We start from the raw sequence: 24,925 nt of genomic DNA on the forward strand, positions 1-24,925 counted from the left end.
TTTACTTCAGGCAACATAAAGAGCCAAGTCAGTACAGACTCAAATCTCATACAGACAATGGCCTGTTTCTCCTGCTCTGTAAACTGTACAGTGCCATGGAAGTAATATTTATATTGCAATGCATTTGTTTTATAATGACATGGTAAAAATGAGAGAGTCAGCAGTTATTCAGTAGTAGTGTACCAGGATGCTTTTGTATTTTTAGGTCTGATTTGTTAAGCATGTGGTTTCTAAGTGAGGTGAAACATGGGGGTACACGTGACAAATCAGACTCCTGCAAGAGGTGCAGCCACCTGGAAAGGCTGAGACACACTGCTTTAGGGTGCTGACAAATGTCGGTTGTAGAACGGCAGCACCAGCTGCTGGAAGGAAACTTAATTGCAGCACCACAGTGAATGGACAGTGTTGTGCACCCTCGTGTTATTGTATAAACGTGAAATATGAGCAAAGGGGAATCAAGGAAAACTCTGGGTATCTGTGACCCCAAACCACACAAGCATTGCTCTTCTGTTCTGCTGTCACAGCATCCCATCCCCCAGTGCATTTCACTGAGACGTAAGGAAATCCCTTATTTACCGGTGTGAGCGTTTGGGCCACAAGTTTGTCTGGTACAACTGAAACTTCGAGCAACGATGACCCTCAGGGTTGTTTAGTTGTCAACAAGAGGAAAAAGTAAAGATAATTTCTTTGTGTGTATGTTTGTATATACACACAAAGCACACCACCACAAAGAGAACGCAATGCCCCCCACAAATACACACATATACATGCCGCACAACCCCCGTAACCAAATGCCCCAATTCAAGGAACTGCTAGCAGGTCTGTTTCCGATATTCTCTCCCAATTTACCCAAATACATGTGATGTCGATTTGTTTGATGCTACTATATATACGTAATGTTTCTTGTCATTTTCATACATATACTTGAGCCTTGTCTATATAGAGAAATGTTGCACCGATTTAACCTAATTGATTTTTAAAATCAATCAGTCCAGTGACACTGATACAGACTCCTTACATAGACACACGTCAGCCAATGTAACCCTGTCTTAAATCAATTTAACGTAATTTGGAAATGTGCTGCGTGAACTAAAGCAGCTGTAATTCTCGCTCAAAATTGGTTTAGTTTTTGTGTCAGTAAATTTCTGCATTAAGCTACACTGGTTTAATCTTTGCTTAAATTGCTTTTAAGTATGTCTGCTTTAGAGGATTGTACCAATTTAAACTAGATGTAATGGATTCTTAAAATAGATTTTTAGGCTGGCACAACTTTTCTAATATAGACCAAATCTTCTTTAAGAGTAATTTATTGGCTGGCTGCTCCATTATGACACTACAAGTGTCATGAGCCAATCAGAACTTAGGAGATGTTTAAATAATACAGGTTGAACCTCTCCATGGTCTGGCATGATTTTAGATAGCCGGATGTCCACTTATCATGGGTGTGGCCAAGTTTCCTGTGGTCCCATAAAGATTGTTTACAGCCACCAGGCCAGGTCATTGCCTGTTTTAAGTCAGCACAGCTTCACTGAAGCCAGTAGCTACAACAACTCCACCAGCTGGGCTTAGGGATGTTGAAACGATTAACAGGTTAAACAATAGCACTTCACTGGTTAACCATTTTAATGTAGATCCCGCCCAGTCTGGCCCTGCTGCAACACAGGGTCCCACTACCCGGTCTCTGCTGCTGCCTGATCCACCAGCCCTGCTACGGCTAAGGCTGCTTTGGCCTGGCCTGGTTGGCCTCCCACTGGAGTTAACAGGAAAGGCCTAGTTAACCAGTAAGCATGCTGATAAGCCTCATGCTTAGCTGGTTAACATCCTTAGCTGGGGTTCAGACTCATTTGCATTCACCTGTGGAATAAGGCACTGCTCAACATGAGTTTGAATATCAGAAGATGGTCCTAAGGTTGCACTAAGATTGCCCTTAAACATCTGGGTACTGTATGAATTACACACACAAACCTACATTCACATAATGGTAAGGTTGCAACATCAAGCATTCAAAAGTTAAGACATGCCAGAATTAAGGTTAAAAACGAGTCGTCCTGTGACACCTTAGAGCAGGGGTCGGCAACCTACTCAAACCAAAGAGCCAAACTACATCAAAATTCAGAACAAGTGGTCAACAAATAGGCGTCTAAGAATGCCCATTTGCATGACTGAAAATATACAACTTAAGATTATTGATAATTGACATAATAATTAATAGCATAAATGAAACATTGTACTCATAGACTTTATTTAATGGGACTTCTGCTATTGCTGCATCTTTCCGCACAGTTCTTTGAAGTTTACATCATAACTGGTCAAATCCAGCTTCATGCACACATTCAGGCTGTCTTCTGTCAATCTTATGGCAGGGGCGTGGTGATGTGGGGGCGCAGGAGTTTGGGGATGTGAGAGTATGAGGGGCTCAGGGCAGGGGGTTCAGATGTATGATGGGCTCAGGGTTGGTGTCAGGGAAGGGTGTGTGTGCAGGAGTATTATGACATTGCAGCCAGATGGGGCTGGGCCCCAATTGGGGGCTTGTTGACCAGGCTTCATTTTTAAATAAAGTAAAATATGATGTCCAACGCGAAAGGTTTCAACGTTGTCTTTATTTATGGCAGGAGTGGGAAACCTTTTTTGGGTTGGGAGCCACTGACCCCCCACAGAAAAATCAGTCGGGGACCACACAAGTAAGAAGCAAAAATTTTAAAAAACCCTCCAAAAACCCCCAACCCTCACTGATGTGACCCCCAACTGAAACACCTCACTCCCCTGGTGCACCAGCCCCATAGTGGGCAGAGGGGCAGGGAGGACTGAGGTTCAAGGCCTCAGGCCAGATTTACTCTTCTGGGGTTCCAGGGTTAGTGGATTTTGTGGGTCCCCCAGCCTCTGGATTGGGGCTAAAAATGAGGCATTCAGTATGTGGGACAGGGATACCAGTGAATGGGATAGGGATGGGAGTTCAGGATCTGAGCAGCAGGTGCAATGTAGGAGGGGGTGAGGGTACAAGGTCTGGCCAGGGGGAAAGCTGCCTGGCCAGGAGGCAGGAGCGGGCTGGGGACTTGCTGTCGGGGCAGGGGGTGTCAGGCCAGGGGGGATTGGGAGCAGGGGGGATTTTGGCCAGAGGGCAAGGAGAATGTTGGCCTGGGAGGAGGGGGTGTCTGGCCTGGGGGCCAGGTGATGTCTAGCTGGGAGCAGGGGGTGTCTGGTCTGGGAGCAGAGGGGATGTTGGCCTGGGAGCAGAGGGCAGGAGGGATTTTGGCCAGGGAGTTGGGGGGGATTTTGGGCAGTGGGAAGGGAAGGGGGTCAGGGCATGGAGGGGCACTTATTTGGTTTTTCTCTGCATGGCAGGCGCCGTGTAACATGCCTCCTGCTGCTCCCATTCCCTGGAAGCTTCGGGGAAGGGCTGGCGGGGGGGGGGGGGCTGCAGGATGTATGTCCTGAGGGACGGAAATGTCAGTGCGCAAGGAGCCATCTTTGGTTCCTGGTTTTCCCCATGCAGGGGGAAGGAAAACGCTGCCACGCCAAGCCATGTTTAGCCTCAGGGCTTCCCCCTGCCCCTCCCCACAGGAAGCTGCACTGGTATTCGAGTTTTGCGAGGGCTCCCTGCTGCCGGGGGAGAAAGAGGTGGCTGAGCTGGAGCTCCAGAATAGCCACATCTAGTTCCCTAGAGAGCCATCATATTTGGCTCGGGACGGGAGCCATAGGTTGCCAACCCCTGCCACAGAAACTAACAAAAATATATAGTATCATCATGATGATCTGATGAAGTGGGTTTTACCCACGAAAGCTCATGACACTCTGTATCTTTGTTAGTCTCTAAGGGCATGTCTAGACTACACGCCTCTGCCGACAGAGGCATGTAAATTAGACTACCCGGCATAGTCAATGAAGCGGGGATTTAAATATCCCCCTGCTTCATTAAAATATAAATGGCCGCCACGCTGTGCCGGCTCAGCTGATTGTCGGCACAGCGCGTTAGTCAAGACGTGGATCGATTGACAAGGGAAGCCTTCGTTGACCAATCCCTTATGCCTCGTGAAACAAGGTTTACAGGAGCGGTGAACAAAGGCTTCCCTTGTCGACCGATCCGCATCTTAACTCGCATGCTGTGCTGACAATCAGCTGAGCCGGCACAATGCGGCGGCCATTTTTATTTTAATGAAGCTGGGGATATTTAAATCCCGGCTTCATTGACTATGTCGGGTAGCCTATTTTACATGCCTCTGTCGGCAGAGGCATATAATCTAGATGTACCCTAAGGTGCCACAGGACGATTTGTTTTTAAAGTTTCAGACTAACACGGCTACCTCTCTGAGAATTAAGGTTGCCAGCACAACCTTAATTTAATCCCTTGCTTTTGTATATACTATGGAACAATCTTTTTAGATGATCAGATACAGATTGTTTTTTCCCACAGGACCACTGCCTCATTCAGGGCATAGAATGAATGGATGGTGCTCACTGAATAATAATTCAACATTTGGATTTCTCCTCCATTGTTCAGTCTGCATCTTGTGGCAAAAGAAGTAATTTTGAACAAATTTGTGTAACCTGGAAGAAAAGTTAGGTGACCCTGTAATTAAAAATTGTGTCATAAGCCATATGCACAAGAGAACATAAGTAAAGTTCTGGCGTTTCCTAAGTTTTGAGTGTTGAACTTCAACCAAAGGTCAGGGTCCAGGTTGGACAGTGGTGAGATGTGCCATTCTTTGATCTGCGCATTGAGGGGAGTAGCGCTGTGGAATTTGAAGCACACTGAGACATTGTGCAAGCGTGGGGAAAGCACAGGTGTCTAACAGGAAGGGGTTTGAGGATAGGGCTGGTTGAAAACACCCAGATGATACATTTTTCAACAAAAAATGGCTTTCTGAGTAATACGAACGTTCTGGACGGTGCTTAGAGCATAGCTGGGAATTGTGTAGCTAAGGAGGCTGTTCTCGAGGGGCAGCCAGAAGCTGGAAGGTGTGGCGTGAACAAGGCATGAGACTGCAGGGAGAGAAAGGAGGGTCTCGTGGCTAAGGCAGTTAAATGCTGCTCTAAAGCATTGGAATTGGTCCCTGCCTCTGCAACTGAGTTACTGTGTGATGCTGGGAAAATCACTTAATCCAGGCTTTCCCCAGGAGGCTATTGTGTGTTCCTTTGTTCTTTCTCTCTGGATGGTTCAACTTCAGACAGCAGGGTCATGGCTTGCTGAAGCACTGAGCGAGCCCAGCCTGAAATCAGCAGTAGTGCGCTTGGAGCGCAGAAAGCGCTAGCTAACACGGGGGAAGGAAAGCTTGTTCTCCAGAAGGGCTGAGCGAGGTGGTGTGGCCAGAACGTGGGGTGTGAAAGCACTCCGGTGGCATGTAGGCCTGTTGAAGATACTGGGAGAGGTGAGGGGGAACTGAAGTGGCAGGCGGATCTGATGCCAACCCTGAATGGATCCCACGATGCTTTGCACACTTGCTGCCTAGCCTGGCTGGACATCAGTTAGCCAAGTTAGGCAGGAGAGGGAGAACAGCTCTTCCTCCACACAGAGAGTACAGATAAACTGGGATTGACACAACAAAATGGCCCAAACTGGAGGTAAGCCAGGATCTTAGGTTTAACCCTTTGGTGCCACAGGGTTTTCAGGGACCAGGTGTGTTTGATTTTACAAGCTCAATCCTAGTGACAGCATGCAGTAAACCTATGCCAAGGTTTTGATTCAGCACCTTGGTGAGTCAGCACCTTCAGCAGTCTCCACCTTGGAGGTTTCCCATCCATCTGCTGATCACGTCCAGCCCTACTTAGCTTCTGGTGTCACCTGTCCAAGGCCATGGAAGCATCTTGAGCAGACACAGGGAGAAACAAAGCGCCGTTAATCCCTGCAGCTCTGTCCCTGCTTTGAGCTGTGCTTGTTTAAATGGGCCTGGAATCCAAATGGGACCGGTCCAAACGTAGGGATGGGGTGGGAATTAGCCCAAGGAGAGGCTCTGGGGAGGCCAATGAACGTTAACGCTGCCTATGAAATGTGAAGGGGAGCTGTGTCCTCGGGTCTCATTGCTGCTGGGTAAGTACAGTGAAGGGACATGCCATGTGCTTTACTGCCGATTCTAGCAAGCAGCTCTCTTCTGTCTCCAGGGCTGCATCTATACTGGCTGCGAGTATCTGCGCAAGAATACTGACTTTGTACTGTACAAAATCAGTGGTTCTTGTGCAAATACTCCTATGCTCCCGCTCAGGGATAAGCCCTCTTGCGCAAGTATTCTTGCACAAGAAGGCCAATGTAGACAGGTTAATTTCTTGTGCAAGAAAGCCCGATGGCTAAAATGGCCATCAGATCTTTCTTGTGCTAGAGAGTGTCTACACTGGGCACGGATGCTTTTGCGCAAAAGCAAATCTTTTGCGCAAAGGCACATGCCAGTATAGACTCTCTCTTGCGCAAATACTTTTAACGGAAGAACTTTTCCGTTAAAAGTATTTGCGCAAAATCATGCCAGTCTAGACGCAGCCTAATTCCTTCCCGGTAAAGACGTGTTTAGGACACGGGGATATGACACCATCCCAAGTCAGCGATTCCTTAGCAGTCCCTAGGGTTGTTGCTACACTTCAAAGGCGGAGGCGCCCTATTGACTAATAAAATACTCAATGCAAAATGCATCGACTGTTCGATTGGTCAATTACTCGATATTTAACATCCCTAAACTGAAGAGAGCATGTTTCCTGGTACCTAACCGCAAGATTTGCCTCTTCTTCTATGTTGGGAACCAATCCATAGATGCCCCGATATCGCCCTCCAGTCAAGTACGTGTACCCACATACATCTTACTATAACTCCTCCCTACGCTACGCCAGTGGGGCTCTTTTCCCTCCGGGGCTGGTTCTGAGCCAGCGCCCCAGGCTGGCAGTAGGGGGCAGTGTGCTGAGAAGGCCCCCCGTCTGCATGTGACACAAAACAGTGCCTGAGGGAGCACTAACCATCCCATGGCTGTTTTTACACGAGCAGGGGGTTCAGCCTGGTCTCCTGGTCAGATTAAGGATGTTAAATTTAGATTCATTAACTAACCGAATAGCTGATGCAATTTGCATCACCTATTTAATTAGTTGATAAGGGCACCTCCGCCTTTCTAATGTAGCAAGAGCCCTGCCGGCTCTTGGTACGTTTCAAAGACGGAAGCTCAAGCAGTCCCCCACTGGCCCTTCGCTCCCAGCTTTTGGAACATACAAGAGCGGGCGCTTAAGGTTAGGCTCTTCTACATTTGTACATTTCAAAAGTAGGGAGCATGGGGCCAGCAGGGGATCGCTTGAGTCCCCCACTCACTCCCTGCTCCCACTGGACTTCTGCTTTTGAAATGTAGCAAGAGCTCAGATTGGATATTCCTCCAAAGCGGAACGAATCCTTTTTGGGTTAAAGGTCGCAATGTTCCGGGAGAAAACTTCAAGAAACTATTTTTGTCGTCAATGTCAAGGCGCAGGGTGATCCCTTTTCCTGACCTGCTCTGCTAGAAAAATGTGGCTGGCCAGTTGCGTAGGCTGGTGCAAAAGGGCTGGGATGAGGTGTTGCTCTTCTGTGCCTGCTCTCCTTCTCTTTCGTGGCACAGCTGACCTTGTATCATGCTGCATTTGAGAGCTGTGATGGTTAGCAGGGCACAGAATGGAAGAATTCTGCCCCCACCCACTGTAAGGCAACAGTTTGTCCCATGATGTGATGTTGAATTTTGTAAGATGGACACATAAGAACGACCAGACTGGGTCAGACCAAAGATCCATCCAGCCCAGTTTCCTATCTGCCCACAGTGGCCAAAGCCAGGTGCCCCAGAGGGAGTAAACAGAACAGGAAATCATCACATGATGCCTCTCCTGTCATCCATCTCCAGACAAACAGAGGCTAGGGACACCATTACTACCCATGCTGGCTAATAGCCGTTGATGGACCTAACCTCCATGAATCTATCTAGCTCTTTTTTGAACCCTGTTAAAGTCCTGGTCTTTACCATGTCCCCTAGCAAGGGGTTCTACAGGTTGACTGTGCGTTGCATGAAGAAAAACTTCCTTTAGTTTGGTTTAAATCCTAGTTCCTATATTGTGGGAATAAGTAAATAACTTTTCCTTATTCACTTTGTCCACACCAGTAGTGATTTTACAGACCTTTATTCTATACCCGCTTAGTCTCCTCTTTTTCTAAGCTGCAAAGTTTACGTCTTTTTAATCTCTCTTCATATGGGACCTGTTTCAAACCCCTCATCATTTTCATTGCCCTTTCCTGACAGTTTCCCCCTCCTGCATATTTCAGCCCTATCTTAGTGCTCTCTCTCCTTGCAGTGTGTGACATGCGGGAAAGCATTTAAGAAGCTCTGGTCTCTCCACGAACACAATAAAATCGTCCATGGCTACGCGGAAAAGAAGTTCTCTTGTGAAATTTGCGAGAAGAAATTCTACACCATGGCGCACGTGCGGAAACACATGGTTGGTGAGTGTATGGGTGTTTGTGCTGGGGTTGGCGGGGCAGGGGAAATCACACTTAATAGAGATGCAATTTACCCCTAGACTGCTCTGAAGAAGTTTCCCATGTATCTCTTAAAGCACTGAAATTAGAACTGGGCAAATAACTGTTTTTTCAGTTAGTTGGCAGTTTCCAGTTGAATCAAATGTTTTGTTAGACAAAATCAAATCTTTTCAATTCTGATCATTTTAAAAGTTTTTTGACATTTTAAATAAAATTAGTTTCAATCCAAAAAATTGTGGTTTGTTTAAAAAATGTATACGTGAAATGTTTTAATTTTTCTGAATTCTTTTAATGTGAGTCATTCAGGGAAGCAGACTTGTGAATTTGTGAAACATTTGGGTGTTGCCAAGTCTGCATTTTTTTTGCTGGGGTGCGGGGGGAAATTGGCCAGAAATTTTCACGCTATCCTAAATGAAACGTGTGTGTTCTCTGGAACTAGTCTATGGAGGAGATGGAGGATGGGCGCTTCAGAGAAAATGCTGCTTTCCTTGTACTAATAAATTTCCTAGTTTAGAGTTAGCATAGAATCCTAGGGCTGGAAGAGACCTCAGGAGTCGAGTACAACCCCCTGCTAAAAGCTGGACCAATCCCAACTAAACCATCCCAGCCAGGACTTCGTCAAGCCAGGATTCCACCACCTCCCTAGGTAACCCATTCCAGTGCTTCAGCCCCCTCCTAGAGAAATAGTTTTTTCTAATATCCAGCCTAAACCTCCCGCACTGTAACTTGAGACCATTGCTCCTTGATCTGCCATCCATCACTACTAAGAACAGCCTCTCTCCATCCTCTTTGGAACCTCCCTCCAGGAAGTTGAAGGCTGCTATCAAACCCCCCTCACTCTTCTTTCTGCAGACTAAACAAGCCCACATCCCTCAGCCTCTCCTCGTAAGTCATGAAGTCATGTGCTCCAGTCCCCTAATCATTTTTGTTGCCCTCCACTGGACCCTTTCTAATGCTTCCACATCCTTTCTGTAATGTGGGCCCCAGAATTGGATGCAATACTCCAGATGTGGCCACACCAGTGCTGAATAAAGGGGAATAATCTCTTCTCTAGATCTGCTGGCAGTGCTCCTCCTAATGCACCCTAATATGCTGTTAGCCTTCTTGGCTAATGGCATATTGACTCATATCCAGCTTCTCATCTACTGTAATCCCTAGGTCCTTTTCTGATGAACTGCTACTTATCCATTCGGTCCCCAGCCTGTAACACTGCTTGGGATCCTTCCATCTCAAGAGGAGGACTCTGCACTTCTCCTTGTTGAATCCCATGAGATTTCTTCTGGCCCAATCCTCCAATTTGTCTAAGATCACTCTGGATCCTGTCCCTATCTTCCAATTTGTCTACTTCTCCCCCTAGCTTAGTGTCATCTGCAAACTTGCTGAGGGTGCAATCCATCCCCTCATCCAGGTCATTAATAAAGATGTTGAACAAAACCGGCCCTAAAACCGATCCTTGGGGCACTCCGCTAGAAACCGACCACCAACCAGACATTGAGTCATTGGTCACTACCTGTTGAACCCGACAATCTAGCAAGCTTTCGGCCACCTTACAGTGCATTTATCCAATCCATACTTGCTTAACTTGCTGGCAAGAATTATGTGGGAGACCATATGAAAAGCTTTGCTAAAGTCAAGATATTTCACATCCACTGACTTCCCCATGTCCACAGAGCCAGTTACCTCGTCACAGAAGGCAATCAGATTGGTCAGGCATGGCTTGCCCTTGGTGAATCAATGTTGATAATTCCTGTTCACTTTCTTCTCTTTCAAGTGCTTCAAAATGGGTTCCTAGAGGATACCCTCTGTGATTTTTCGGGGAGTGAATCTTTACCATTGGCACATGGCAGCTGACCACTCCAGTTGCCCCTAATTCACGCAGTATTTGAATGCAGGTTGTCAAACTTTCAGGATTATTGCATCTGTATCATCCCTCTGAGATGCATTTCTGGTGTCTGGCCTCCAGCCATAGCCTGTTCCATTCTCTTCTGCTTTGCCCCATTCTCTTCTGCCCGGAGGTTTATGGCTTCACAGGCTCTGCCATATACTATCAGATCTCCAGTGGATTTGAAAACACCTACCGCCCTGCTCTTTTGCTTCTTTCTAAACACAATGACAGCATTTGTTGGTGTGTTTGTGTGTGTTTGTTGTGTTGGTTTTTTTTAACCAATAACCACACTGCTCTTCCAAACTAAAGTACAGTGATTCTCAGGGCAAAAGCATGACCAAGAAAACATACGCAGAACAATAAAAGGATTGAAACACTCTCCAAACACACCAGGAATTGCCCATGTTCCACATGCAAGGGGAGGTAGGTTTGGGGCTTCCCTAGGCCAAAGATCCTGTCCTTTTAGCTGCATCAAAAGGAAGCCTTGAACTTCAATCTTTTATATCAGAAGTTCTGCTTTGCCTCCCAGCCTCCTGAACATGGGTAAAAACAGTTACTCTTGTAGTGCCTCAGGAGGTGAGGATGAACATCTGCAAAGCCAGCCTTGAGATTGTGCATAAATCATCCTCGGGTGATTTCATATTCCGCAGGAAACCAACTCAACAAGCCAAGAATACGCACATACACGTTGCCTGCATTGGCGCAAAGTGCTATGAATAATCTGCAGCTTGTTACTGTTCAGCCCATCTCAGAAAAATGGCTTTTTCAGTTTTCATGGTTTAAACATAAAACACAATCTTCTCCTTACCCCCCTGGGTGTGTATCTCTCCCAGGTCGCAGGTGGCTTATGGCAAAGCTTAAGTGGCGGGTCTGCTCAGAAAAGTGACTGTGTCAAAACAACCCTTCTCAATGCATCTGAGTCAGAGTAAATTGAGGCAGGATGAGTTTTCAGTGCCTGTTAGCCCTGCAGAGTCAACACAGCTGTGGGAGAGTGGGCTAGAGTCTCTTCCTCTTTTTGCTTGATCATTGGGACTGTTAATTAAGTTACATGGTCAAAGGCTGTTCGTCAATCACTGAGAACATTGGGCTTTGAAAGGAGTAAGAACTGGCAACATTTGGCCTGCTAATTATATGCATAAGAAGGAAAGAGCCCAACTGGAGAATCAAAAGACAGGACTATGCAGCACTTTAAAGACTAACAAGATGGTTTATTAGGGGATGAGCTTTCGTGGGCCAGACCCACTTCCTCGGATCAATTTGTGGAAGAAAATTGGCACGACCATATATACCAAAGTGATACAATCAAAAAAAAAGTGAACACATATAAAATTGACAAATCAGATTTTAGAACAGGGGAAGGTTAGTGTCTGTGAGGTAATGATATTAGGGGTGATAATTGGGGAAGCTATCTTTGTAACGGGTGAGATAATTAGCATCTTTGTTAAGACCCATACATAAAGTGTCAAATTTAAGCATGAATGACAGTTCTGAGGCTTCCCTTTGAAGTCTGGAGTTAAAATCACTTTGAAGCAATATGCATGTTTTAAGGTCATTGAGAGAATGGTCAGTCTGGTTAAAGTAGGAATAAGAGATCCTCCGGAAAAGGGCTTTATTCCGGAGGATCGCGCCAGTCTGGACACTCTTTTCTGGCTTTTCCCCAAGCCGGAAAAAAAGCGACAGCCATGTTTATTTAAATCCCGCGGGGGATATTTAAATCCCCCCACGGATTTCCCTATTCCAAAGTTCGAAATTAGCATGCCTCTTCCGAAGAAGGGGCCAGTGTAGACGTAGCCTTTATGTATGGGTCTTAACAAAGATGCTAATTATCTCACCCGTTACAAAGATAGCTTCCCCAATTATCACCCCTAATATTACCTCACAGACACTAACCTTCCCCCCCCCCCCCCACCTTCCCCTGTTCTAAAATCTGATTTGTCAATTTTATATGTGTTCACTTTTTTTTGATTGTATCACTTTGGTATATATGGTCGTGCCCATTTTCTTTTACAAACTGATCTGAGGAAGTAGGTCTGGCCCACGAAAGCTCATCCCCTAATAAACCATCTTGTTAGTCTTTAAAGTGCTTCATAGTCCTGTCTTTTGTTTCAGCTAGACCAGACTAACATTACTGCATCTCTATCACTATTCAACTGCAGAGTGTCCATCAGAGGGCAACAGAAATGATGAGGGGGCTGGAGCAGATGGGTTACAAGGAGAGGCTGAGGGATTTGGGATTATTTAGTCTGCAGAAGAGAAGAGTGAGGGGGGATTTGAGAGCAGCCTTCAACTCCCTGAAGGGGGTTTCCAAAGAGGATGGAGAGAGGCAGTTCTCAGTGGGGGCAGATGACAAAACGAGGAGCAATGGCCTATTTCCCTAGGAGGGTGGGGAAGCACTGGAATGAGTTACCTAGGGAGACGGTGGAATCTCCACAGTTAGAGGGTTTTAAGGCCCAGCTTGACAAAGCCCTGGCTGGGGTGATTGAATTGGGGTTGGTCCTGCTTTTAGCAGGGGGTTGAACTGGACGACTCCTGAGGTCTCTTCCAGCCCTCGGATTCTGTGATTCTATAAACTGGACTCTCTGATTCCAGGCTGTTTTTTCAGGGCTGGTGGCTAGGAAAAAAACCTCTCTTTGCTGAGCCAGTTTGCCCTGGATTTCATTGGCAGACAGCAAGGACACCAACTGTTATTTTGTGTCTCTTTAATAAAGAGCAGTAACTAGGAGACAGCACATTTTTTTGTGTTCTATAAATATTAAAAGAGAGGGTGATAAATACAAAAGGTCAGGGACTGCCGTGGCGGCTGGAGAACGCAGCCCATGAGTGGCAGAAGGTGTTGGTGTTATTTCGGAAAAGTAGTCGCTGCTTTTTAAAATCACTCCATCCCATTTGCCCCGTCTTTCCCACGCTCAGCCATTAATCTAACACCGACGTTAAGGAGCACCGCCTTTCGTTCATTCGCCTTGCAGCGCCCTGACGTGTGACGTCTGGATCCGCGGGCTTCGGCATGCCAGAGATGGGCTCCGTCCGGAGGGAGCGCAGGGGCGTTCTTGCAGTTATGGCACGTGCCATCACCTCCTCTGTCGAGTCTTACTGCCTTTTTTTGTCTTCATTTGCAGCGCACACCAAGGATATGCCGTTCACGTGCGAGACGTGTGGGAAGTCGTTCAAACGGAGCATGTCCCTGAAAGTCCATTCTCTTCAGCACTCGGGGGAAAAGCCTTTTAAATGTGAGGTAAGGGAAGAAATTCTGCGGATGCTTCCACCCCTAAAAAGCTCCCGTCCCCATCACCCTGATCATGGCGAGTCACTTGCTTTCTGTCTGGGATTTCCAGTCTATAATTAGCACACTCACAGGTTCCACCACTAGCCCTTTTGCATCATAACCCTTTTGTGCTAATCTCTTCCATTTCTTGCAACCCAGAGCATCTTTCTGTCATCCGGGCCTTGCCCTATGCTTCACAAACACTACCTCAGCCTTTCAAAAGGCCCCTGGGAAGGAGATAATACCAAACGAACCAGCAAGTCATCACCAGGGATCCTAGTTTGTCGTGATGGAGCCTGCCCCTCTAATTTTAAAAACAACCCATAAGAATCCTCATTGTTCCGTGATTAAAATGAAATCCAACAGCAGGAGCCTGCCGCCTGGGGCTGACAACCCGGGGCTGACAGCTCGTCCCGCCCCAGCGTCTCTAAAAATGCAAACTTTGGTTTTCTGCGGCACGTGGATTTTGCCCGTTACTCGTGTGAGTGCTCTTCACTGCCCTCTCTGAATGTAATTTGAGTAGCCAACAATCTCCTTCTAGGCCAACGGTGGGGGAGCAAGATATAGCCCGCGAGTTGGGTCCAGCCCGTGGGCCACCCTGCCGAGACCGTCAGGCAGAGAGCTGCCAACTGCTTCAAAGGAGCCCCATGCTGCTTTAAGCAGCTGGCCGCTAACTGTTGCTCTCTGCTCCAGGTGCCAAGGGGAGGGGGAGGTTTCACAGAAACTGACCAATGGGTCCTTAGAGATTTTTCTGGGGGCAGGGGTACTGCATAAAGCCTCCCTCCAGCACCCAGAGCAGAGAATCACAGGGAACAGACAGCCATTTTGAGCAGCCCGGGGGCTGTGGCAGGCAGGGAGCCTGCCTCGGTCCTGCAGGGCTGCTGGCTGGGAGCCACTTAGGTAAACACCTCTTGGCCTGTGCCTCCCTCTGCCACCTCATCCCCTCCTTCCTCCCAACTCGCTGCCCCAGGTCACCATTCTAACCCTCTGCATCCCCGCTCCCCATCTCCCCCAAGTCATAACTCCCTCCCAGACGCTGCACCCTCCCTCCTACCGTCATACCCAGGCCAGAATCCTCCCCACCCCCCCGGACCCTATACCCCAAGCCACTGCCCCAGGTCACAACCCCCTCCTTCACCCAAACTCCCTCTCAGACCCCACACCGTCTCCTGCAACCCAGTCCTCTATTCTAAGCTTCCTTCTGCACCCAACCTCCATTCCAGACCCTGTACCCCTTCATAGAAATGTGTAGCCCTTGACCACTTGCCAAAATCTTGGGATGTGTCTAGACTGACCAGTTTTTCCGGAAAAGTGGCTGCTTTTCCGCAAAAACTTGCCAGCTGACTACACTGGCCGCTTGAATTTCCACAAGAATACTGACTTCCTACTCTCTGAAATCAGTGCTTCTTGCGGAAATGCTATGCTGCTCCCGTTCGAGCAGAAGTCCTTTTGCACAAAGCTTTTGCGTCAAAGGGCCAGTGTAGACAGCTCAGATTTGTTTTGCACAAAAAAGCCCCGATCGTGAAAATGGCAATCGGGGCTTTTTTGTGGAAAAGCGCGTCGAGATTGGCACGGACGCTTTTCCGCAAAAAGTGCTTTTGCAGAAAAGCGTCCGTGCCAATCTAGACGCTCTTTTCCGCAAATGCTTCTAACGGAAAACTTTTCCGTTAAAAACATTTGTGGAAAATCATGCCAGTCTAGACGTAGCCTTGGCGTGTCCCCACCATCAAACATTATTTTCTGCCCCGTTCTAGGCCAGGTAAGCTGTGCTTCTGGGGGAGAGCTCTATGCCCTCATGGTTTCTGTGGATGGCTTCTCTTGCCATCAGTAGCCGTAGCGTGCAGCAGACTTGACACGTTCGTACTATGCTTATTTTACAGGCAAGGAAACTGAGGTCTGAGAGGTTCTAACTTCTCCTGAGTAACTAGCCAGGCTGGGGAAGGAACCCAGGAGTGCTAGTTCTCAGTACTACATCTTACTCACAGCCCTGTTATTTCTGGGAGCTTTCACTCAGTGTCCTGTGGAGCAAATTAAGGGCTTGAGCCAACCTGATTTGACTTGCATTCCCCAAGTGTCACTTCACTTAAAAGCTACTTGCTTACAAAATCAGGAAGAAACTTTCCCGGGGGCAAGTTATTCTATAAAGTGCCAACCTGAGCTCCCCTCTGCAGCAGCTGATCACTGCTGGAGACAGGACGCTGGACTAGACGGACCGAGAGTTGGATCCAGCGTGGTGGCAATTCCTGTGTTTCAGGGAGAAAAGCCGCAAGCTGGTTTAGGGACTTTAATGTGCACAGTTACATACAGGACCTACCTCCCGCCCCCCCCCCCACACACACACACGATGCTGCCTCTGATACAGAGGCAGCGGCACTGGAGGGGGAGCAGGCGGGAGCCAGTGCTCATGGGGAGCCGGCTTAAAAGCACTCCCCACGTGCACTCCCCAAATTTTCAGCAGTTACACATTTACTTGAATAAACTCATCTAAACATCTCTCCCTTTAGTAGACATCCCTGTGCTGGCTCTAACAGAGCTAGCCCATCAAAATCGGAAGTATATCCGTGGCAGCGCGAACGGCAGGAGGGTCAAGCCCTGTGAATACATACGTGCACTCTGAGAGCAAGTGTCGGTGTGTCTCCCCATGCAGGGTATGACCCCTCCTGCCCCCAGGAGGGCATCCCCGAAGAGCTGGACTATTATAAACTTACCAGCTTAGCAGCTCTTTGGCGGTAGCTCATTGGGCAGAGGCCACTGTATTTGAGAGCAAAAGCCGCTACTTTTATTAGCCTTGTTTCTGCAGCTTAGCTGATGCCCTGGTGATTGCTGTATCTGTGGATTGTTGTTTGTCAAGCTGTGTTCAGGCTTTGTGTAAAGCAACATAGTCTAGTGGTTACCTAAAGGGCTGGGAATTAAGAGCACTGGGTTCTTTCCCTGGCTCTGATGTGCTTTGGATGAGTCCTCTAAACTCACTGGTTCAGATCCTCAGCTGGTGTAAATTAACATCAGTGGAGCTAAAGTGATTTATACCAGCTGAGGTTTGGGCCTTCTGTGTTTTAGTTCTCACCCTTTCCAGACCACTGTCCCCCTTTCAGAAGTCAGATTTGTCTCGTGTACCCCAAGTTTCGCTTCACTTAAAAAGGACTTTCTTATAAAAATCAGACAGAAAAATACAAAAGTGTCCCAACATACTGCTACTGACAAATTGCTACCTTTCTCATTCTGCCATATAAGTATAAAATAAGTTAATTGGAATATAAACCTTGTACTTGCACACCAGTGTATAGTGCAGGTTGAATCTCTCTAGTCTGGCACTTTCTGGTCCGACAACATCTATGGTCCGGCATGATTTTAGTTAGCCAGAAGTCTGCTTATCATCGGTGTGGCCAAGTTTCCCATAGTCCCCTGAAGTTTGTTTAGTCACCAGTCCCGGCTCTCAGTGTTCTGTGCTGTTATTTAGCTCTAATTTATCCCTAAATGTCTTCTCAGAGCCCAGTCAGCAGTGGAAGTGTTGGTAATGCTGCTAGACAATGTTGATCTCCCGTGGTTCAGCAAATTCTCTAGTTTGGCACCAGTGAGGTCCGGAGGGGCCGGGCTAGAGCGGTTCAACTTGTATAGAGAGCAATATAAATAAGTCATTGTATGAAATATTAGTTTGTACTGACTTCACTAGTGCTCTTTATGTAGCCTGTTGTAAACCTAGGCAAATATTTGGGGATTTTGTTGTGCCTACCGGAAGATCTCTGTGTACCCCCAGGGCATGCCTATCTCTGGTTGAGAACCACTGCTTTAGTTACCCCTTGGTAAGGAAAGATTTGGTGTGCATTTCAGTGTTCCACAGGGTGCCTGGCAGACCACAGCTGTTATCTGAAGATAAAATCAGTTTCTCCCAAATTAAACAAGCTTTGAGCTCAGCCCAAGAGGGATTCCTTCTGGGAAGCTTTCAGGATTTAGTGTAATCTGCATGGCAGGGTTATTATTTGAGCTGTCAATCCTACAGTCTTTAGGAGAGATCTTAATAAAACCAGAGTAAGGGCTTAATAAGAATTGAGTCTGGCCCCTAATAATAACCCTAGTTATTTGAAATGTCTTGTGATAACATTTGCTTCTTATCTAAGAGTCCATTTTCTGCCACTGACTCCTTGTGAACCTTGGGCATGTCTCTCCTTAAGATCTCAGAGCCTCACTTTCCCCCCCTATAAAATGGAGATTACTACCTATGACAGCCTGAACGAGCTCAGTCGAAAATAATCCCACTTCTTCTCCTGCTGCGGCCGCAACCAACCCCACGCCTGCTCTGGGGGCCGCTTGCCTTCGTCTCTCACTTCGGCCTCTCTGTTTCAGAACTGCAACGAGCGGTTCCAGTACAAGTACCAGCTGCGCTCTCACATGAGCATCCACATCGGACACAAACAGTTCATGTGCCAGTGGTGCGGGAAGGACTTCAACATGAAACAGTATTTCGATGAGCACATGAAAACGCACACGGGTGAGAACTCCCCTCCCGCCCAGCGGCCCCCTCCCCCAGCATACAGAGTCCCCGGGGGCAGCCTGCGTTAGCTGCTGCCTCCTGTAAGAGCCACGGGGGACGTGGTGCACAGAATCTCTCTGCTGCCGCTCCCCATCGCCCCCCATTCCGGCCTGTCGGGGCAGGGTCTGGCACCTGGATAGTAATGCAATGGGAGCATTAGCAATGCCTAGGAGCCAGGCCCAACAACAGAGGGGGCGGGGGGAAAAGGTGGTAGGAAATCGCCCTGGATCCTGGTGATTCTAAAGGACCAGCTGACACCACCGCTACCACGGCAACCCCGGGCCCCATAAATCATGACTGGAGCACCACGTAGGATGCTCTGAGTGGCCTTAAGCTGGGGAGCGGGTGGTGCTGAGGCCTGGTTGCCCCAGCCCTGCCCCTGCCGGCAGTGCAGAGCCAAGCTCCTTCTTCCCTGACACACCCCTTCCTCAGGGGCCCAGCGTGGCTGTCGGCTCCCCTGCTAGGAGCGATAGCTGCTGAGATCCCCGTGCAGCCCTGCTGCTCCGGCAAAGGGCTGGGGATCGTGAGCAGGCCCAGTGCGGATCTGGCTCTGGGTGGGTCACTCTGGAGGTAGGGAACTCACCTCCTAGCCGGGAAGCGAGTTCCCCACTCTGGGCTGTGTGGGTGAGCTGGGAATGGCTCCGAAGGGCTCGGGAGGCTGTGAGTGGGGAGAGCCAGGCCCTTCATTGAGGGGGAGAGGGGCACCCCCACGTAGAGTCCCTAAACCGGCCGTCCCCTCGTCCCCCAGGCGAGAAGCCCTACATCTGCGAGATCTGCGGCAAGAGCTTCACCAGCCGCCCCAACATGAAGCGCCACCGCCGGACCCACACGGGAGAAAAGCCCTACCCCTGCGACGTGTGTGGCCAGCGCTTCCGCTTCTCCAACATGCTCAAGGCCCACAAGGAGAAGTGCTTCCGGGTCAGCAACCCCCTGGCTTCGGACACCACCAACAACGGCGGCAGCCTCGCCACTCCCCAGGGCGCTCACGCGGCGCAGCACTCCCACGCCCTCCCTCTGCCTCTGCTCCACCCTTTGCCCCCGCCTCCGCACCTACCGCCGCCCCCGCCCCTCTTCCCCGCCGGGCGGGTCAATGCGAACAACTAAGCCCGCAGGCGCACGGACTGCTCTGCCCTGCAGGAAGTGCCCGGCCACGTGACGGGGGGAGGAGGAGGAGGGAGGCGATTAATTCTCTCTCTTTTTGGGGTTTTTTTCCCCCTTTGGTTTTACGATGAGCCCGTAAGCCTTCCGTCAAAGGGACAGGTGCTCTGGGCTGCAGCTAATGCAGCACGCTCCCAGGTTCGACGTGCATATAAGCCGGGGAAACGTGCCGGCTTCCAGTCAGGGTGTAGACAAAACGGCTCTTCCTCCCTTCTTATTCACTGGCTTTAGCGTTTCCCAAGCCCCGGTCTGACTCCTCCTCCTGCCTCGTTGTTACCGAGCTGGATTGCCTCTGCAGCCCAGGGCACCGTGCCCACAATTTCTCCCCGATTTCACGGTTCTGTGCAATTCCATTAGATTAACAACTCACGCTCAACCCTGTTGAGCCATTTCCACTAGCTCCTCATGGCAGCAGTGAGGTGTTTAAGGTGCTTTTGCCTCATTAGGCAGCCTTTTTAGCTTTGCCTGTGGCTATTGGAAACTTGTCCATGATGAATTCTCTGCAAAATAGTCCATCATGCTCCTCTTTAGTGCGCCGCTGAGACCTGAAAAAAACTACAGATCCCAGCATGCCATGCTGTTCCGAATGGCTTCCTGCTAGAAGGAAGGCGCATAACATGCTGGGAGCTGTAGTCTCTGCAGGTTACGCCTCTGTGGTAAAGATGAGGTTTGCCACATTGCCCACTGTACTGCATTCAGAGGTGTCACTATGGCACCTGGAAACGTCCCTGAGCTAGCTTTGGGCTAGCTAAATTGAATAACAACTACACGGCAACTGCAGCACCGTGGGCTGTGCATGCTCATCCAGGGTCCTGGCGGTGTTCTCAAACAGCCAGCCTGTAATGTCGCAGTTTTTGCTGCCGTTGCGGTTTGAGAAGTGCTGTTGCGGTTTGAGCTAGTGGGATCAAAGCGAGCTCTTGGCGTGTCTGCACGTGCAGCAGTCACACACCTCTGATCCAAGTGTAGACAAACCCTTCAGTCTGCCTGTTCTAGCCACCACCATGAGTGTTTTAACTCATCCGTCCCTGGGAAAACAGCACCAGACTTGGGCGCACGGAGATGCAAAAGAGGCGCGAGATCTAGAATCTCTTTGAGATTGGCCTATTCCACAGAGTGAGACACAAAGGAAGGAAGAGAGGCTACAGTGCTCTAGGCATTAGGATTTTTTTCTTAAATGCCATAGGCTATGAACACAAGGGATGGGAACCTTTCATGGCTGTTATGCAGATTAGAGGCAGTGGCTGTAATCTAGTGCATTTTGCGCTTGAGCCCGTCGCTTGTTGTGACAGGCTGGTGCTACAAGAGAGATCTTTCTGCGAGTTTATCATTCCCTTATGATAGAATGGCTGAAAGAAATCAATGCTTCCTGTAAACTAAGCACTTGTACCCCTCAGGAAAGATTCACATTCCACTCAGCTGATTAGCAGAGCACTCACAGATAGGTATTTTTGTTTCTACCAGTGGTGCACATTTGCACATGCTTCAGTGCATGTAAAAATTTATTCCGCACATAGATGAAAAAGATTAGAGGGAACATTGGCTGAAATCAGCCAGGTTCGAGGGAATGAGATGTTCCCACTGTCTAGCATCTCCAGTGGACCACATGGCATGACCCACTACCACCACCTGTTCTTGTTAGCAAACCTTGTTAAGTCTTCCTCCTAACGGGGATTCTGTACCCTTCCCCACATGCACACTTCCTCTGCAATTTGGTAGGCTAAAGCCCAAACCCAGACAATACTCACTAGCTGGAGATGGTTTTGATAGTAAGACTGCTTTCAATAACCCGAGCCAGGCTGAACTTCCCTGGGAGTTACTCTTCATAATAGTGCCTTTCCGTTATCGAAGGTAACTCCTGGTGTGTGCAGGAGTTAGCCTGAAGTCTGCAAACCTGATCCGATAGCCCTGCCAGTGGTACCAAGAAAGGGCAGGGGCCAGCTCCCTTCAGTCTCTATTTCCTCCTTGCACATCTCATCTCGCAGGCCCCCAGATCCAATACGTAACTCTCCTTTCGAAGGCTGGTTCTACCTTCAGTCACGGCACAGTGAGCCTCTGTCCAGAGGGTCTGCATTTGAGAGCAGTAGCATGGAGTCAGCTCTCCGAGCTCAGTGGCCCTGTAGCTGCTGATGGTTCTGAAGATACAGCTTGTAACCCTGATGTCATGTGGCTGGCACGTGCCGTGGGCAGGGAAAGGCAAATCATTTAGGTATGGGCGGTGGGTGAAGGTAGGGCTGGGGGAAGCAAGCCCACAACCCTGCCTCCAGCCCCGCCCCTTCTGCCTAAGCCCCGCCCCCAGCATCACGAGAAGGTGGGGCGGTGCATGGCTCAAGCGTCCACAGCTCCAGAGCATGGGGCAGGCAGAGGATGCATGGCCCCAACATCTCCACCCGGAATAGGTGTTCTGGGGGCGGAGTGTGGGCAGGGCCAGGCTGGCTAGCATACCTGCCCTGTCTGTAGTGGGTTTTGTGTTACCTCCCATGGCCTAACATGGGGTGTGCACTTGTGTGACACCCCGGGATACAGAGTCTGTTCTTTAGAAGGTTGCAGTGGTGTAACCACACGGATGTCATTGCCCTAGTCTAGTGGCTTTTCTTAGTCCAGACAAACCCTCAGGGACCGATCCGGCAAAACAAAACCTCGAAGGCACCTTCGACTCTCATTGGTGTGTGTGTAGGGGGAGGGGTTGATTTGCTTCACTCCAAGAGCTGCCAGCACCTTGCAGAGAGCCATGCTGCCTATGGTCATGTTACTGCCCCTTCCGTTCTGATCCCCAGGAGAAAAGGCTGTACCGAAATATACTGGGCCAGATGCCTAGCTGGCGATGCAAGCACTGCCCCCGGGAAAGGAAAAACGGGGAGCTGAGGGGAGAAGACGCACCCAATGAGCTGAAGAAGCCCTTTCTCATTGGCAGTTTGGTCCGTAGCTCTGTAGCGTCAGTAAAAGCCCCTCGAGGCAAGGAGATTCTGAGATGCGTCTGGCCCAGCACATCAAAGCTTTTAACTGTGTGCGTACAGTGCAGTATGACTAGGGCTGGACGGCTGACTTGCAGCGCTACCCACTTTTAGGTGACTGATCCACTTCATGCCTGCGTGACACACCAAGCACGCCCACCAGCCTCTACACTGCAGTCGGGGAACGTAGGGTGCAGCCAAGTCTGTGCTCCCAGGGAGTCTGGCTCTGCTTCGTGTAAAGTACGGCAGCCGCTGAATGGGCTGCCGCTGGGGCCGTGAGCACCTCACAGCTTCTCGGATCAGTGGCAGACATCCCATGGGGCAAGGTGTCTTAGCTGTTTTCACAGGCCCGGCAGCCTGGGTTTTTAGGGCTGTCCTGTATATTAATCACGTGTCTGCAAGGAGACCTGATGGCTCAAGAGCTTGGGTCTGAGCTAGAGTCCCTCAAGCAGTTAGCTTCAAGCTGGCCATGACTGGAAGGTCTTATCCTCTGAGGATGGCTGGCTGAAGGCCTAGGCCATAGGGAGTGTGATGGGCTCATCCCAGTAGCGCAGAGCTCACGGCTTTAAAAGCCACCCTCCCCCCCCATTGTCCCTCTTGCCCAGCCCATGCAAGCTCTCAGCAGAGGTCATGGGAAAAGGCTTGCCCACTCCTGTGTTTCTGCATCAGGGTTGAGACAGGTTAGCAGGGTGCCAGGAGGGAAGGTTGCACTGCCCAAAATGGGGCTGATCCCTGGCCAGAAGAAGTCTGCCCAAGGCTGAGGAACTGGCACAAACGCGCTATCCAAACAGGAAAGTCACTGATTGCCTAGAATCCTAGACTTCTCCCTAGCCTGCTACCAGTTCTCACTGTGCCTGTCTCGGGGGCCTGTTCCTCCTCCCAGACGGGGGTGATTCCAGCAGCATGCCCTCTGTGTACATGCACAGCTGGTTGTGCATTGTCCAACTGGTAACCCCTGGAGGACGCTATTTGATAGAACAAAACAGCATCCGCCACACACCTTCACAGTGCATGGAGGATGCTATTCCGGATGGCCCAAGCTGCCACAGCATGCCACAAGGAGACCTGGGGGTGACCCCACTTTAGCTAGGGGAGGTGTAAGGAGCAGGAGAATGCAGCCACATGGTTAAACTGCTGCTGCAGCTGCCTGGCTTAGACCCGGTGCCTAGAGAGCCCATCCACACCTGTTTGCCTGTTCGGATTCACTTTAAAATGTTGCCCGGAGAGCAGCCGTGAGACAACAGAACATGGCATGCGCATGAACGCTTCGGTAGCCCGATCTCTGGTCCTCCAAGGCCAGGGCTGAGATACCTACAGGAATCCTGCACAATCTGTAAACCCTTTTGTCTACACCCTTACTCAGTCTAAATGTGTCGATGTGGGTATTTGTGTGAACATACCAAGAGCTGAAGCGTATTGGTCCGAGTTCATCCCTGGTAGAACTCCTACAAAGCTTGTTGGGTGAGACCACAGGAGAAATTTGGCCTGCTGTTTTCAAGCTTTTTATTATTTTAATTCTTGCACCTTAACTTCTCGCATCCCTCCCTCCCTCACTGGGCCATGAGTGCGAGGAGGGCTTCCTTCCCACTCGCGTTGAATGAACATTCAGCCAACAACTCTGCACACTCCTCTCCCCCCACCTGATTTTCATGTGTTGAACCTGCAGGGAGGGCGGGGGCCGTGGGCGGGGATTATCTTTGTTTTACATTTACCAGGAGCCTGGCAGCACAGGGCAGTTTGCCTCACAATGTTCATGAAAGCAGGGCCAGCCCTCTGGCCGACAGCCATCACGAGAACGCAGCCAGAGGGGCGACGGAGGGAGATGGCTGTGACCCAGTGCAATAGCAAACTGGCATCCGCTGCTGGACAACCGGGATTTTTAACTCTTTGCAGATAGACGGACACCTCTGCTTCACATGGATGGACGCAGCTTTCCAGCACAGCCCTGCCTAGCGCCACGTCATCCATGCAGGGGAGGGGTGGGTAGAACCGAGGAACGAACTCAGTCGCTTGGAACTTGAAGGAAACAAACGCAAGCAACCACAAGCACTTCACTTGCCTCAAACTAGTGTCTGACGTTTGGCTGTGTGTTATTTTATGGCATTCAGTATCCGCCGCCCAAACATGCCAAGTAAAGAGTGTATCGGTGGCTCGACTAGTCGTGAACAAAATAAATGAAGCACTTTATTCTGTGTAGATACGGGGAAGGGGGTCGGGGGAGTTCAGATGCTTTGCAAAAGCATCTTAAGTAATGTTCTAGAAAATGTATTATTACTACTTTTTTTTAAATGACCATGTGTAATCAATATATGTTTATCTTTAACTCCAAGTACGGCAGCACTCTCTTTGAGTGGGTTGATGTACGGGGAGGGTGGAAAGCAAAGGTTATTCTCTCATGTCGGAGATCGTGTTGGCCACTGGAAGAGCGCCCGCGTCTATAGCAGGCGTGTGCCCACCTGGGCAAGTAGTTGGGGACCTCCAAAAGTTGCACCAAATTGCCTTAAATGGAGCAGATCGCAACTGCCTGCCACGCTGGAGGGAGATTGCGGAGAGGACCCCAGTGTGCATTTCCGTCTAGGTTGGGAGGAACCTCGGCTTGCCTGGATCGGGCCCCTGAGGCTCAGGGCCCCTCCAGCCCCCCTGCTGTCCCTCTGTGAGGCTGGAGCACACAAAATCTACA

At 49.5% G+C, this 24,925-nt stretch overlaps 1 protein-coding gene across 2 annotated transcripts in view; it reads left to right on the forward strand.

Annotated features, from left to right (window-relative positions):
• ZBTB47 (zinc finger and BTB domain containing 47) overlaps positions 1–24,574 on the forward strand; it is an 84,850-nt gene extending 60,276 nt beyond the window's left edge. Inside the window, exons 3-7 of one of the 2 annotated variants that reach the window (XM_075922896.2) lie at positions 8,278–8,425; positions 13,463–13,578; positions 17,950–18,094; positions 18,885–19,054; positions 24,139–24,574. In XM_075922896.2, the coding sequence (XP_075779011.2) occupies positions 8,278–8,425; positions 13,463–13,578; positions 17,950–18,094; positions 18,885–19,054; positions 24,139–24,198 (639 nt within the window). In that variant the 3' untranslated portion in view covers positions 24,199–24,574. Of the gene's footprint in view, positions 1–8,277; positions 8,426–13,462; positions 13,579–17,949; positions 18,095–18,884 lie in introns of both variants that reach the window. The other variant, XM_075922895.2, reaches the window with a different exon arrangement.
• The last annotated feature ends 351 nt before the right edge of the window (positions 24,575–24,925 follow it).

This window comes from Pelodiscus sinensis, chromosome 2, assembly GCF_052426305.1.
Source record: "Pelodiscus sinensis isolate ZL-2025 chromosome 2, ASM5242630v1, whole genome shotgun sequence".
NCBI classification, from domain to species: Eukaryota; Metazoa; Chordata; order Testudines; family Trionychidae; genus Pelodiscus; species Pelodiscus sinensis.